General features: G+C 46.9%; 1 protein-coding gene across 1 annotated transcript in view; it reads left to right on the top strand.

Moving 5' to 3' along the window:
• XAB2 (XPA binding protein 2) overlaps positions 1 to 16326 on the top strand; it is a 183961-nt gene that overhangs the window by 26822 nt on the left and 140813 nt on the right. Inside the window, exon 2 of the mRNA XM_086960386.1 lies at positions 2308 to 2456. Coding sequence (XP_086816512.1) covers positions 2308 to 2456 — 149 coding nt within the window. The remainder of the gene's footprint in view (positions 1 to 2307; positions 2457 to 16326) is intronic.

Consider the following 16326-nt stretch of genomic DNA (forward strand, 5'->3'; position numbering starts at 1 on the left):
TCAACCCCTCACCCTCACTCACCCTCAACCCCTCACCCTCACTCACTCACCCTCACTTACCCTCAACCCTTCACCCTCAACCCTTCACCCTCAACCCCTCACTCACCCTCACTCACCCTCACTCACCCTCACTCACCCTCACTCACCCTCACTCACCCTCACTCACCCTCACTCACCCTCACTCACCCTCACTCACCCTCACCCTCACTCACCCTCACTCACCCTCACTCACCCTCACTCACCCTCACTCACCCTCAACCCCTCACCCTCAACCCCTCACCCTCAACCCCTCACCCTCAACCCCTCACCCTCAACCCCTCACCCTCAACCCCTCACCCTCACTCACCCTCAACCCCTCACCCTCACCCACCCTCACCCACCCTCAACCCCTCACCCTAACTCACTCTCACTCACCCTCACTCACCCTCAACCCCTCACCCTCACCCACCCTCACTCACCCTCACTCACCCTCACTCACCCTCACTCACCCTCACTCACCCTCACTCACCCTCACTCACCCTCACTCACCCTCACTCACCCTCACTCACCCTCACTCACCCTCACTCACCCTCACTCACCCTCACCCACCCTCACTCACCCTCACTCACCCTCACTCACCCTCCCTCACCCACCCTCACTCACCCTCCCTCCCTCACTCACCCTCCCTCACTCACCCTCCCTCCCTCACTCACCCTCACTCACCCTCACTCACCCTCACTCACCCTCACTCACCCTCACTCACCCTCACTCACCCTCACTCACCCTCACTCACCCTCACTCACCCTCACTCACCCTCACTCACCCTCAACCCCTCACTCACCCTCACTCACCCTCAACCCCTCACTCACCCTCAACCCCTCACCCTCACTCACCCTCAACCCCTCACCCTCACTCACCCTCAACCCCTCACCCTCACTCACCCTCAACCCCTCAGCCTCACCCTCACCCTCACTCACCCTCAACCCCTCACCCTCACTCACCCTCAACCTCATGCTAAAGATTTACAAAAAAAACCATTAACAATTCTAAAAGCACTAACTCTAATGCTGCGAGACCTATTGCATTTCTAATGCTTGTTTGAGTTGTGGCCCGTCCTGCAGCTTTTGCAGGTTGTTTTGTATTTTGTCTTTTTGCACCTTGCTTCGTGTCGCTAGGCGTCTATGGCTGATTTGGAGTTCGCCTGACTCTGCCTGATCTCATCTTTTTCTTATCCTCTATGTTTTTGTGAGATGCCTTCAGTTATCGTAGAACACCTGACACTTACTCTGGCCTAACCTTCTTAGATCTGACAATCCTGTCGGTCTTTTGGCTGCGAGAATTGAGCGAGGGATGAGCAAGTGATTATTTGGTATCCCTTTTCTTAGAGTTTGTGCTTGAATTGCGTTTGATGTGTTTTCCTGTATTCCTGTATTTTGTTATAACTGCCGTTCGAGATTGGACCCTTTTTTATGCCCTTATATATACCCTTAATTGTATATTTTCCAAGCGGCTAGATCTTAAGCCTGCTCCATCTGTTTGGGTCAAAAAGGCAGTCAGCTGATCGAGCAATCGGACTTGCGACACACAGTATGAGAACATGCTTGAGTTTGTACCAATCTTCTACTTAACATTCCATTTTGGGAAGGTGGAATCCAGCCTCGAAGGTGTTGACCCCCCCATGCTTGCTTTCAGCTGAGTTTGGGGTGCAGAGTTGGAGTTGTAGGGTTTTCTAGGACTAGGTCTAGTAGGTTGTGGCTCCCTCCTGAGCCACACATGCCCCTTCGTCCTCCTGGCACAATGGTGGTAGGCGGTAGGCGGTAGAGGTAGAGGTGGGAGCCGAAAGCTGGAGGTTAAGGGACCTTGCGGGGCTCAGTGCTCAGTGGTCAGTGGTGAGCAGCCCATCCGCTCACCCTGTGACCTCCGTGTTAACTGTTGTCTCCTGCACATCAGCCTCGGTAAGATCTGCAGCCCCACCCGCCGTAGGGATGTCACCATCAGCTGTTCGCCACCTCATGGGGCCAGGCTGGAAGGGCAGAGCAGTAGCGGTTGCAAGGGGGCAGCGGGGAGAGGTCGGGAGCTGCGGGAATAGGTTATTATAGTTGAGGTTCAAGTATAATGTGTCTTGGAAAAAAGCTATTTCTGATGTCTGATAACTTTGGCCTGTCTTTACTACTCTGTACTAAACATTCAAAGATATGTTTACACATCGCTTGAGTTTTCTTAGCAAAGGTATGTGAAGCTCTGTCAAATGGTAACTTTCTTTGGCCGGCCTAAAAGCTTTATTCTGTTTCATCCTCCACTGGGACTAAATAACTGCCTCCTCTACAGGAAGAAGAGGATTTACAGTATGAGGAGGAAATCCTGCGTAATCCTTTCTCTGTCAAATGCTGGATTCGCTACATCGAATTTAAGCAGAATGCCCCACAAAACGTGCTTAACCTGATCTACGAACGGGCCCTCAAAGAACTTCCTGGAAGGTAAGTATCTTTTCCTAGACTCCTTTCATAATCAATGTAAGGTGTAAACTTGATGGATGATGCAGAGATTTGGGTTTACATTCCACTTTATTTACAAATTTAGTATTGTTTTTCTTGACACATATTTGAATGAGCGTAGAATTCTGATATAAGTGTTGTACAAGTCATATTCATCGGCTTTGAATGGGAATTGCGTGGCTCACTGTTGAACAAAACGTATAGGCAATATACTACTTTGTCTGGTTCAGTGTTCACTCTGCTTACAACAGTGATTCTACAGATGAAAGTCGGTTTCTTTTTGTAATTTATACGTATGTAAAGGATTTAGCTTGTTTGTGGGGTACTTTAAGTTTCAATGTATATCAACAGCATTTAGAATATACCTCTAAAACTCGAGCCCAGGAAGCTCTGAACCATGCTATCTTTTCAGGATATTCACATGAAAATAAACGTGCAATTAATCAAAATGGAAGTAAGTTACGCAGTGTTAGCTTAAAAGTTTAGCATGGCTAAATCGGGACCTGAATACCATGCACAGAACTCCCCTGACAACCTACACGAGCCAATGTTTTCATGTAATTGTTTACAGATGAGAGGGAACAAATTGTCTGTGGGCACAATGATAGATAAAACAGTTTATTTACAGTTTGGATAATTTTATCACTGGAACAAGCGCTAAAGTAGTAGTTAGTTAAAGGAACAGCATAAGGGTGATAACGAATCCCAGCGTATGGGGGAGGGCTGATTGAATTATTTGTATTGAAGTTGCATACCTACAAATGTTATAGCACCATAACATACTAACAATATTAGTCCAAGCAGGTGATGGTTTTGGAATCAATTCACAATAAAAGTACTCTTGTTGGCTTCAACCTAGAACATTTTCATTATTATTCAGTGAGTCCTGTTTTTTCTGTCAGTACACGTTTTGGTTCATTATACATAATGTAAGTGTCACCTTCAACAGTACTAATAGCACTGCTAATTTATTCAGCAAATGTGCTAAACTTCTAGTTAAACTAGGGTGCTCACAAAATTAGTGCCCATTTTATTTAGTTTTTTTTCACAACAAGTTTATTGAGAAAGATGAGCATATGAAGTAAAGTGGCATCCCACATTCAGGACGATACCACCAGGCATTTTAGTTACAAGTACAATATAACTCTGAGCGTTGAAGCCAGGAACCAATGGAATCAAGGATACAAGGAAATAGCAATCCCACCTTCATCTTTTCAATTAGCTACCCACCCAACTCCCTGAACCCTCCCTCGAACCCATTTTATTTAGTTTTGGCCAGATGAGCAATCTAAAACTCTTGTACAAGTATTCCAAAATAGTGACATCCGATTTGGCCTTTGATAGTTGAAGTGCAAATGCCAGTTATGTTTATCTGCAATTGGAAATTAATTTTTAGCAAAGCATGATATCATTATACAAAGGACAAATGGCAAAGGTCCTAGTGAATTGTACCTGATTGAAGCTATTCATTGTTTGAAGGGGTATTAAATACGTTTATTCCAAGTCTTCATTACTATTTGATATTACTTTAGGAACTTTTGCACTAACATTGAGGCAATGGGAAATGTAAAGGGAATTGTTAAGGGGGATATTCATATAAACACTCCTAAATATTTCTTCCATGCTTTTGTTAATCTGATCTGATCTCGAAAAATAGATTCATGCCATATTGGAACTGATAACCATGTTTGAGGGTGTACAGGTAAATAGGGGAAAACCTCAGGAACGTTGATCAGGGAAATTAGTCACAAATTACCAGGAACAAAGTGGACATTTAAGTGGTAGTCAGATGACACAACTTATCTGGGTATTACAATTACCAGACAAAAGAATAAAAAAAGATAGTATATATTTTAGAGTTTTAAGAAATTTGAGAGAAGTCAACAATTAGAAATTGTTAGATCTAAGCCTTTGAGGGAAGCTGAACGTAAGAAATATGTCAACAAAAGGATGTGTGCAACAGTATATGAGTTGCAGAACACACGGAAATACTTTGGAAGATGTGAAAAAAAAATCGGCGTAGATCATTTATGGAAAGGTACGAAAACTCTTATGTCTTTCACAAACTCCCAGCTCCATTGAGGAATCTGAGTACGCATGAAAGACAAAGAAAACGTCAACTGGAGTATCGAGCATTTTGCTGCCTGGAAGCTGCAGCTCGTTTCAAGAAAATTTATATTTGCCTCATTATACAAATATACAGGAGTCATTTACCTTGATTCACACAACTTCGGTTTATTTGTACTAATGACTTTGGACATTACAGAAGCAGCTATTTACATAACACCCAAAGTACTGGACTGATAATTATGGATGCTCTTTACTTTTTTTCACCCCACAGCACCCAAAAGTAATCGTGCCAACTCCAATTTTAATAATTTTGGAGCCTTGAGAATGCCTCAGATCTGAGCGTCTAACATGGGCGAAACTTGCTGCCTGTCAACTATACATTCGTTTTCTTGCATGATTACCAAATACACGTGATTATTTCAATGGCAAATGCTGAGATAAACCAATTTTGTTTTACTTACAAACTAAAATGTTATTACATTAAAATAATTTCACCAGTCGTCTCTCCCAATAGTATCTTAGTGAAAGACCGTATATCATTTATTAATACAAGGATGATCTCAGGTGTGAGCGTCCCATGCATAGCTCCTGTCTATAAGTTTCTGGGTTTGAGGGTCTTACCCAGGTATTGGTGGGTCAGTGCATGACAAAAGTACGATGCCTATATTAGGCTATGAATTTGGCATAGAAGGATTAGGGGCCCTTTATCACGTATAGGGCAACAGGTCACATAAAGGTTTACATTTTTATAAAATGCTAATCTGTTCCATCGTAAGAACTGGGCTCAGAATATCAGAACTGGAATTGGTTTAAAAACTAACCAATACCCCAACCATGATGACCGACCTGTCTGAAAGACTAACACCACATATATTATGTTTCATGTTACACTGGACTGTGTAAAAATTGAAAAGTGTATGATTGATTGATCCTGATTGGAAATTCAGTTCTAGCATAGGAAACTACAAACACTTGCTTATGGAATGCTCCCAGATGGTTCTTGGGGACTGTTCTTACAATGAATATATCAAATAACGAACTGCATAGCAGTGCAATAAGACACATTAGTAATTTTAGTGAATTTCTGGGACAGGTGGCATTGGTGCTCACACTAGACTGTAGATGCACAGTGATAATGGTACTTAAATATAAATAATAAAAAATTGGGGAAAAAACAAAACTTTGTGGACATCATTAGCTGGGTGTCAGAAATCTTGAAACTAGTCACTCTAGAAGGAGTGACTTGCTCATCGAGGGATAAAATTAATGTTTTTGATAGCATATGGGCAGCATATCTGTAATTTAGTTTCACTTGTTTTTATTGTGTTTTAAAATATCCTAGTGTTTTGACAGTATGCATCAGTGTTTCACATTACATCAACATATGTTGAAGCAGGAAGACGAAGGTTACAGAAACAAATTGCACAACTCCCTTGAGTAACTGACTTACAAACTAACCCAACCTCTTCCCTGACGCCCACCCTCTGTTGTATTGTAGTCTTTCTCGTCTGCTGTACATGCGTTCATATACATTTGAATTCTCCCAATTCCCTCTGTCAGTCACAAGCTGAGCTGGTACATTTATAAAGAGGCCCATTCATGATACCTAGGACGTCAAATCAATTTTGAACAATGCAGTAGTTGAGCATCCTTGGCTAGATACCTCACCAGTGGAACCCACACATTTATAAATGGTTTAGCCCTCCACTGTATGCTGAATTCTAGCATATCCGTCCTGACTAGGAGCCACATTTGTAGTAGCCTTTTCTCTGGTGGGGGTTGCTGCCTTTCTTCATTGTGCATGAGTTTTCTGCTTTGCTGCTAGAAGCGTGTATATTCAGATTACCCTTTTTGTTGGGTACTGCATAGACCCTCTTTGAAGGGCACCCCGGTAAGACCACCTCCGGGCAGCACGTTATCTGACTCCTTATGATGTTCAGTATACCTTCCCAGAATTCATCTTGGGACAAGACCAAAGTATATATGTGCATTTTGGAGACCTTGTTTCCTCACCTTCTCCACCAAGCTTCTACCATTTTAGGATCCATCATATCCAATCTTGCAGCCATCGAGTCCCACCTATATAAACATTTTTTTATACCATTTCTATGCCTTGGGCACGACAGACATAGCATTTTTTTGAAAATTTCTTGCCATTGGGGCCCGTTTGTTGGATTTCTAGATCTTTTTCACAAGCTACTTGATGCTTGACCTTTGCTCGGTTTCTCTTACTACTAATACTTTGTAAATTCTGGAGGAAGCAGTGGTAGTTTCACCTTGGCCACAGATATAGGTTTCTATTGCTGCTATGTTTATGGTTACACCAATTTGTATCTCACACCGCGCAACAAGTGCCTGCCTGCATTTATCTAAAACATTCATACTCTGACAATTTATACTCTTGTTCAAGATCCTCAAGCTCCTTCATCTATCCCTTGCAAAACGTCCATAATCAGAAGCATCTTGCCTCCTTCCATGCCTTGAAAGATTTCATCTTCACCCCGGAAGTAAAATGTGAATTTCCCCATAGTGGTGTAAAGCGTGTGGGATGTGTGGTAAACACCTTGCTTTTTACTGATAGTGTTGAGAATGGTCGTGTTAAAGCTGGTGATTTGTAGAAATTACCTCTTTGTTGGTGCTTTGGTATCCAGGACCTTTCTACGAGGGTCTGTGTGCCAGGATGTGATCCTTCACGCAGCATCCCTTTTCGGTCTGTTCCCTCATCCATTCTACTAGAAATCTAAATTGTGTTGCTTGGTAGTAGTCAGGCATACAATGACCCATGGACTAACATGATTTCAGCCTCCCCGTCAGGTTCCATGGGTTGTCTGGGCTGGGTCTGTTGGCCTGACCATCCGCAATCTAAAAAGATTCTACTCGGAATCGGTCGGCAATTTACAGCCTTGACCAGCCTCTCTTTTTAGGTCTCGCACCTGCGACGCATCGCGAAGCGATGTCGCAGCGAGACCTATAGTCGGCGAGTCTGCTTTCAAGGAGACAGGAGATGGGCACGCGCAGCATGCCGGAATCTGATCAGGTCGAGCGCGCGTTCACCATCTTCTGTCTCCCTTGAAAGCCTCATGCACTTCTCGCATACACACACAGCCACACCCCCCCTGCTTTCGTTTCGCACAAGCACACAAACACATGAGCGCAAACACAGAGACACACACACGAGCGCACCCACAGAGAGACGCATGCACACACACAAACGCACATACACGCACACACACACACGAGCCCACACATACAGAGGAACAAACCTTCCCCCCCCCCAACCCCCCCGCCGTCACCGCCACCCCCAGTTCAACTAAGCTCCACTCACTGCATCGGTGCCACTCCGGACTTCTGCAGCCTCCGCGGGGCTCTCCCTCGGGCATGGGAGCCCCGCGTCACCACTTCTCCTCTGGGTCAGCCACTCCGTGGTCGCGGGCTTCAGAAAACAGAAGTCCCACAACAGGTTTCGGTTTCGGCAGTGCACGCTCACGTCTTGTTTTGTGTGTAGTTGTATCTGTGTGCGAATGTGTTCCAAATAACGGAATGTTGAATTGACTCCAGCAGGGCTCAGAACTAAGGACAGTTATGTGGCCACCGCGCCATATTTACCACATAACTCATTTATTTCAGAGTATGGTGCCAAAATCCGTGGTGATAATCCATTCCTGATGCTCTCATGATGTTATGTTCAGATGTGCAGCGCTGTTTCGGTCTCAGCGTTTATGTTAAGCCTGGGCGTAGTTCGCGTAGCCGCACTCCGCGGAGCTACGCGAAGATGCACTTGCACTCCGCGAACTACGCATAGCTCCGCGAGCATGCGTAGTAGCTTGCTTGACCCGTTCGCGAGCCATTTTTCGTCTTCGGGAGCGCTGTGGAACTCTGGAACCTGCTCGACACCACATCTCCAGACGTCGCCTTCCTCACGGAAACATGGATGAACGCCTCCTCAGCGCCCGACATCGCCGTCGCCATCCCGGATGGATACAAGATCACCCGGAGAGACCGCGTCAACGAGACAGGAGGAGGCATCGCCATCGTCCACAAGAACATCATCCACATCACGACCAACTCAGACGACACCCTCACAGCCGCTTAACATCTTCACTTCCAGATACACACCGACCCCAAGACCACACTCGGAGGCACCCTCATCTACAGACCCCCAGGACCTCGCACACAATTCAGCGAAGACATCGCAGACTTCATCAGCCCGAACGCCCTCGCCTCCGCTGACTACATCCTCCTAGGGGACCTCAACTTCCACCTGGAGAACAACAACGACAACACCACCACCACCCTGCTGGACAACCTCGCCAACCTCGGACTCATGCAACTGGTGAACACCCCCACCCACTACACCGGACACACGCTTGACCCAGTCTTCTCCTCCAGCAAGTACATCTCCTTCAGCCACTCCACCGGACTCCACTGGACAGACCACAGCTGCGTCCACTTCAGCTTCAGAAAGACCACGACTCACCACCACCCGCAACAGGTTCCCCGCAGGAACTGGAACAAGATCACCACCGACCAGCTCACCACTTCACTGAGCCAGAACCCTCCCGCCAGCTCAACGGACCCCAACCAAGCAGCCAACAACCTCACACAGTGGATCACCAATTGCGCTCGCCCAACCAGCCTCGACCACTCGCAGTCCGGCTTCCGCGCCAACCACAGCACCGAGACCGCCCTCATCGCAGCCACTGACGACATCCGAGCCCTGCTCGACAACTGGGAAACAGCGGCCCTCATCCTCCTGGACCTCTCCGCAGCATTCGATACGGTCTGCCACCGCACCCTAGTGCAGCGCCTGAGCAACATCGGAATCCAAGAGAAGGCACTGGAGTGCATCATCTCGTTCCTCACCGGAAGAACCCAGAGAGTCCGCCTCCCCCCGTACAGATCCAAGGCCACCGAAGTCATATGCGGCGTACCACAAGGTTCATCACTCAGCCCCACCCTCTTCAACGTCTACATGAGCCCCCTCGCAGCCATCGTACGCCAACACAACCTCAACATCATCTCCTACGCCGACGACACCCAGCTGATCCTCTCCCTCACCAAAGACCCAGGAACCGCCAGAACCAACCTACACGAAGGGATGAAAGACGTAGTCGAGTGGATGAGGAACAGCCGCCTGAAACTGAACTCAGACAAGACGGAAGTCCTCATCCTTGGATCATCACCCTCCGCCTGGGACTTTTTTTAAATTTATTTTGAAAGTTTTATATAGCGTGAACAGGATCTTTGCAGATATCAGAGCGCTTTACACGGCTGGGAATGCCAGCAAGAGAGTGGGGTTACACATAGGTAGTACAGCAAATCAATAATACAAGTATAACAGTTAAATGTGTGCATAGATAGTCAGTGGCATTAATAATACAGGTAAGATACATATTCATAGAGTTCGAACAGCGAGTTAAATGTGTGCGTAGATAGTTAGTAGCGACAATAATTCAGGTGAAATACATAGTCGCGGTGTTACTCCAACTCAAAATGGCTCAAGGTGAAATACATAGTCATAGAGTTCGAACAAAGTAATACAGGTCAGAGTAGGGTCTTTCCAAATCCAAGCTAATAGGTCAAGTGTATTTGGCCATAAAAATAGCTTTTACTTCTTTCTTAAAAAGTGTGAAGGAGGAGATGAGCCTGGTTTCAGGAGGGAGTGAGTTCCAGATCCTGGGTGCCATTCCTGAGAAAGAGCGTTTATAGGTTTTTACCTTCCGGAATCTTCGCGGTTTTAGCAGAAGATTGTCTGTGCCTCTAGTGTTTCTAGAGCCGCCAGAGATTGACAGCTTCTGAGTGAGGTATCCGGGAGAGCTCAGATGTAGAGCCTTGTGTGTCATGCAGGCGATTTTCAAATGTATTCTGGCTTCAAAAGGCAGCCAGTCCAGCATTTTCAGATCAGGTGTGATGTGCGAGTGTTTTTTTGATCCAGTGATGAGTCTGGCTGCAGCGTTTAGAGAGGCTCTTAGGGGTGCAGTGCTGGTTAACGGGAGACCGCAGAGGGCGGTGCTGCCGTATTCAATTCGTGGGATTACTAAAGCTTGTACTGCAGTTTGGAAGTCTTTGGCTGGTAGGAAGGGTTTAAGTTTCCTCAGTGTATTGATTTGGAAGTTCGCTCCCTTAGTGGCTTTGCTGATATGCTGCTGCATGTTAAGGTTGGAGTCGAGGGTTATGCCTAAAGATTTCGCGGAGTCCACTATGATGGGTTGGACATTGAGTGCCGTTAACTGTTAAAGCCAGGTTTGCGTGATGGGGATCTTCGCGGGAGGTGCGATCAGCAGGAATTCTGTTTTCAGAGCATTGAGTTTGAGATGATTATCAGCAAGCCAGGATTGAGTGCTTCTAATCGTAGAGTTCAGTAGTAAAATGTCGTTGGGGGATGGTAATTTGAGATATAGTTGGGTGTCATCTGCGTACATGTGAAAAAGTACATAGGATGCTTGAAGCAAGGTGGTGAGAGGTTCCATAACTAGGTTGAACAGGGTTGGTGATAGGGAAGATCCTTGGGGGACGCCTAACGACACAGGTATTGGAGAGGACATCAGGTTGTTACTCTTGAATTTCTGCGACCTGTTGTGTAAAAAGGAGGTGAACCACTTGAGAACAGTCCCAGAAAGACCCATTCTTGTTCTCAGAAGATCGAGTAATTTCTCATGTTTGACAGTATCGAATGCCGAAGAGAGATCAAGCAGGATGAGGAGGCAGGTATCACCTTGATCTAGGATTTGAAGGGCGTCGTCAATTATGTGAGTCATAGCAGTTTCAGTGCTGTGTCCTGCCCGGAAGCCTGATTGATGCGGGTTGAGGAGATGAAACAGGTCGATGTGTTTAGTCAGTTGTAGTTGAACGCATTTTTCCAATAATTTGGCGAGAGTGGGAATATTGGTAATGGGACGGTAGTTGTTTAGGTCGGAAGGGTTGGCAGTAGGTTTCTTTAGCAAAGGTGTGACTTGTCCAACTTTGAGGGAGTCAGGGAAGGTTCCTTCTTGGAGCGAGCTGTTGATGATTTTAGTCCAGAGAGGAAGGAGCAGTGGGATGAAATCTTTGACAGCGTTAGCAGGGAGGGGATCCGTGAGGTGATTGGAAGGTTTCAAGGTGTTGAGCAATTTGCCTATTTCTTCTTCGGAGTAGGTTTCAAAGGTTGACCATGTTGCATTGTTTTTAGGTTCGGTGGGTGTTATGCAGTTGAGTGTGTTGTGGAGTCTTGCGTCAGCGCGGAGATCATTCTTTATGTTGTCAGTTTTTTGGGTAAAGAAAGTGGCGAAGTCTTCACAGGAGGGTGCTTCGTGCAAGGTACTGAGAGGTTGGGGTTGTTCCTTGGCTTGTGTTCTGATTAACTCAAAGAGTTTTCTAGGGCGATTTTTTGCTTGGTTGAGCTGGAGGTTGAAGAAGTTTGCTTTTGAGCGCTTTATTTTCCTGAAGTAGGCGTTTCTCTTTTTCTTCAGGGTTTTCAGGTGTAGTGCAGAGGGAGCTGTCCTCCAGGTGCGCTCTGCCAATCTCATGGCTCGTCTATCTTCATTGAGACTCCCGTCGTACCATGGGTTGGAGATTTTAGCGGAGACTCTTTTTAGCTGCATGGGAGCAGCCTCATTAATTATTGAGGTCACGGCGCTAAGATAGTGGTCAGTCAGGGATTGGACTTCTGTAACGCCAGTAGGGGGGAGTAGGAGGTCGCGACTGTTCGGGGGTAAGGATGATGGGTTGAGTTTTTTCAGGTCTCTTTTCCAGACTTTAGTTCTGGTGGGTTGAACCGAGTTGAGTTTGACTTTTTCATTGATGTGAAATGTAACAATATGATGGTCTGACCAGTCACAGGGTTGAATAGTCTCAAGTTGAGTAGCGCCCTCTTTGGCGATGATAAGGTCGAGGATAGAGCCTTTCTCGTGGGTCGGGCTGTTACACAATTGTGTGAGGTCCAGTGCGCTGAGGAAGCTTTTAAGACTATTTACCACCGCATCGTTAAGATCGTTCCAATGGAGGTTGAAGTCACCCAGGTATATTTGGGTGAGCTGTCGTCCTGCGTTGGTTGAAATCAGGTCCATCATTTGTTGGGCGAAGATGAGGTGGTCTCTGGGAGGGTGGTAAATGCCATGGAGAGAGCATATTGGTTTTCCATCACTGATGATATCGAGGCAGATGTATTCGTAGGAAGTTGGGGAGGTTAGGGGCGGCACGGAAACTGTCAGAACAGAAAGGCTGTTCCTGTATATGCATGCGATTCCGCCACCTATCTTGCCAGACCTGTCAAGCCTAATGATGTGGTAGTTAGGGGGAACCAGAATGTCCATTATAGGTGTAGAGGATTCGGTTAACCATGTTTCAGTCAGGATGATAAGGTCAAGGTCCAGTCTTAGGATGAGATCAGCGTTGGCGGAGGAGTGTTTAGAAGCCGATCTGCAGTTTAGGAGAGTGCATTTGAGACGGGGGGTGTCTGGAGAGGATGAGGGTACTAGAGAGAGGGGGACTTTTCTAAGGTTATTTGGGACGGATGTTCTGTTGTTGAGAGTGGAGGATCTACGGGGATTTGTGTGTATTGTGGGGATGGGGAAGTGCGAGGCAGTTGTGAGGTTTAGGGGAGCTTGGTCGTAGGAGCGGAGGAGGGAGAGGGTGTCGAGGTCCGAGAGAGGGTTGCATGTACGAAGGGGGCGGTTGTTGCGATTGTGGGCGGGGATCGCGGTCCAGTGAGTGCGGCGGTTGTGCTTGTTGCGATTGTGGGCATGGATCGCGGTCCGGTGGGAGGGACGTGGCTTAGGAGCGTCGTCGGGACGGGAGGGTAGCAGGTCGAGAGGGGGGGTGGTGGTGCGTGAGGCGAATCTAGGGGGTGTGGTGAGCAACTCTTTGATGGTGTGCATGTCTTCCTTGATGGTGTGAATTTCTTCTTTGAGTTGTAGGAGGAAGGACATAATCTTGTCTAGCGTGGGATGAGTATTAGTGCTGAGGGTGGAAGTCATGGTTGGGTGGATGACCAGGGACTTAGCGTGCGGGTGAGGGGGAGGGTTAATGTTCATGCAGGGCTCCGTGTTGTCGTCGTGCGGGTTGGTGTTAGGGAGAGAGGGTACGGGGGCGATGGGCGTGGATGAAGTATGGAGGAGGTTGGAGGCGTGGAGGCGGGGGTTCATGGCAGGCGGAGAGAGCGGGGTGGAAGTGGAGTGTATGATGGTGGTGAAAGGGGAGCCTGAAGGGAAGTGAGGGCTGAGAGTGGGGGGGGGGGGGGGGTTGAGGTTGGAGATGGTCCTGTCGTGGGGCGGGGGAGTTAAGATGGTAGATGTGGTGTGCTCTGCATGATTAGTTAGCGTGTGGAAGTGGGGGCTGAGAGAGGGGGGGCAGGGTGTAGGATTTGTCGCTATGTGTGTCGATCTGGTGCTGAACTAGGTTAGAGGGGTTGTGGGCGGGGTCTATGGTGTCAGGGGGGAGAGGATGGGTGGGAGTATTATGAGAGGGGGTCACCGGGGTGGGAGTGTGGGGTCGGCTAGTGTGTGATGGGAGGTTATTTATGTCTGTGATTGCGGGGTGTGGGGTGGTTGCAGCAGGTGGGTGAGTGACTGGTGTGTTGGGGGAGGAGGTGAGGTGCATGTCGTTCTGGTACTGAGCTAAGTAACAAGAGTTGTCGGTGGGGGCTGTGAGGTCTGGGGTGATAATACTGGAGGGGATGTGAGTGGAGGTCCGATGGTTGGAGAGGTTCTCTTTGAAAGTGGGGAACAGGTTGTCTAGTAGTTCCAGGTTCCTGTCTGTGGATTGAATTAGGACAATCCCGTTATTGTAGATAGTAATAGTGGTTCTGCCTAGGAAGAGTTGAGAAGGTGTGATGGAGAGAGTTAAGCAGTGAGCGGATTTCCTGGTGGTGGAGACAGTGAGTAGGGTGAGGAACGTTTCTCTCCATTGGGCTCTGCGTGAGGTGTGGAAGATGATATCGATGTTAAGGGATCCATTGACTGGTGAGAAGTAGGTGTCGACAAAGGGGATTTCAGGGTGAGACCTCAGGAAGTTGTGTTTAAAGCGTTTAGCAGCTTTTTTGGTGAGTGCGGATGGGTAGTTGATTTTATATGTGTGCTTGCCGATGGGCTCCATGCTGGGATGGCGGTATATGTGTAGATGAGTGTGGCGGTAAAGGTGGGTGTGATAGAATGTAGAGACAGGATACCGATATATGAGGTAGAAGTCGGTGCGTTACAGATAAAAATATAGAATAGAATATAAAATAAAAATAAACTAAAAAATATAGAGCCAGGATACCGATATATGAGGTAGCAGTCGGTGCGTTACAGGTAAAAAACACAATTACATAGGAAATGCCTAATGTAAAGCTACTGCAATAGAAGGCAGACTTTCTCATCTAAAAATATAAGAGGTAGCAGTCGGTGCATTACATGTTAAAAACACAATTACATAAAAAGACGTATATAGAGACTGGATACCGATATATGAGGTAGCAGTCGGTGCGTTACAGGTAAAAACACAATTACATAGGAAATGCCTAAGCTACTGCAATAGAAGGCAGATTTTCTCATCTAAAAATATATGAGGTAGCAGTCGGTGCATTACATGTTAAAACACAATTACATAAAAAGACGACTAATGTAAAGATACTGCTATAAAAGGCAGACGCAATCACAAGACAGTTTAGACTGTGCACATCCAAAAATATATGAGGTAGCAGTCGGTGCATTACATGTAAAAAACACAATTACATAAAAAGACTACTAATGTAAAGGTAGTGTCGAAGGCAGACCCTATCACAAGAAAGTGTCAGTACCGGCTAAGTAAAGTAAAGTGCGCAATAGTCTATGAGGCCAGTTCTTAGGTCATGATCCAGTAGTGAAATTGACTAGTCCATGATGGTAGCCACTGAGAGAGACCAGTTTAAAATGGCCGCCAAGTATGGTAGTTAGAGCCAGTAGTCCTTTGTTTGTTGTTATTCTTGCTTTGAGAGCAGGGAAGGGCAGATTCACATCCTGTTTGAGTAAGCCCAGCTCTTAGCCTTCTGGGAGTCTTATTTCTGTTTCGATGGACCTATGTGGGGGAGTTATGTCGAGGAGCCTCGTAGGCATCTGGAGGTACAGGCTTAGATTTATAGATTCGGTTAGTGCCCCCTGCCCTTTTGAACAAAGGCGGTTTAAAAATTTGAAGCGAGTGAAGTATATGAAAGAAATACCTTATTGTTGTTGCCAGTTCAGTCTGTACCTTATTGCTGAGAGTGCATTAAAAATTTGAAGCGAGTGAAGTATATGAAAGAAATACCTTATTGTTGTAGCCAGTTCAGTCTGTACCTTATTGCTGAGAGTGCAGATTTGCCGCCATCGTATTTTGCAGTCGACGAGGGTCCAGGCAAAATGTGAATTATTCAGTATGCGGTGACCTGCTGGCAGGCTGCATGTTAGACCCCATGCACGACCTGGGAGCCACGACCTGGGAGGGACGACTCCTGGTTGCCCCCTGCCCTGGGCAGCGCACCCAAACCAACGGAAAACGCACGCAACCTGGGCTTCATCCTGGACTCCTCCCTCTCGATGACCAGACAAGTCAACGCCGTCTCATCATCATGCTTCAACATCCTACGCATGCTCCGAAAGATCTTCCGATGGCTCGCCACCGAAACCAGGAAGACGGTCACACAGGCACTCGTCACCAGCCGACTGGACTACGGAAACACCCTCTATACCGGAACCACAGCCAAACTCCAGAAAAGACTCTAACACATCCAGAACGCCTCCGCACGACTCATCTTGGACATCCCCCGACACAGCCACATCTCTGGACACCTGAGAGACCTTCACTGGCT

The sequence above is a fragment of the Lissotriton vulgaris genome, chromosome 1_1 (assembly GCF_964263255.1).
Source record: "Lissotriton vulgaris chromosome 1_1, aLisVul1.2, whole genome shotgun sequence".
In the NCBI taxonomy this organism is placed as follows: Eukaryota; Metazoa; Chordata; class Amphibia; order Caudata; family Salamandridae; genus Lissotriton; species Lissotriton vulgaris.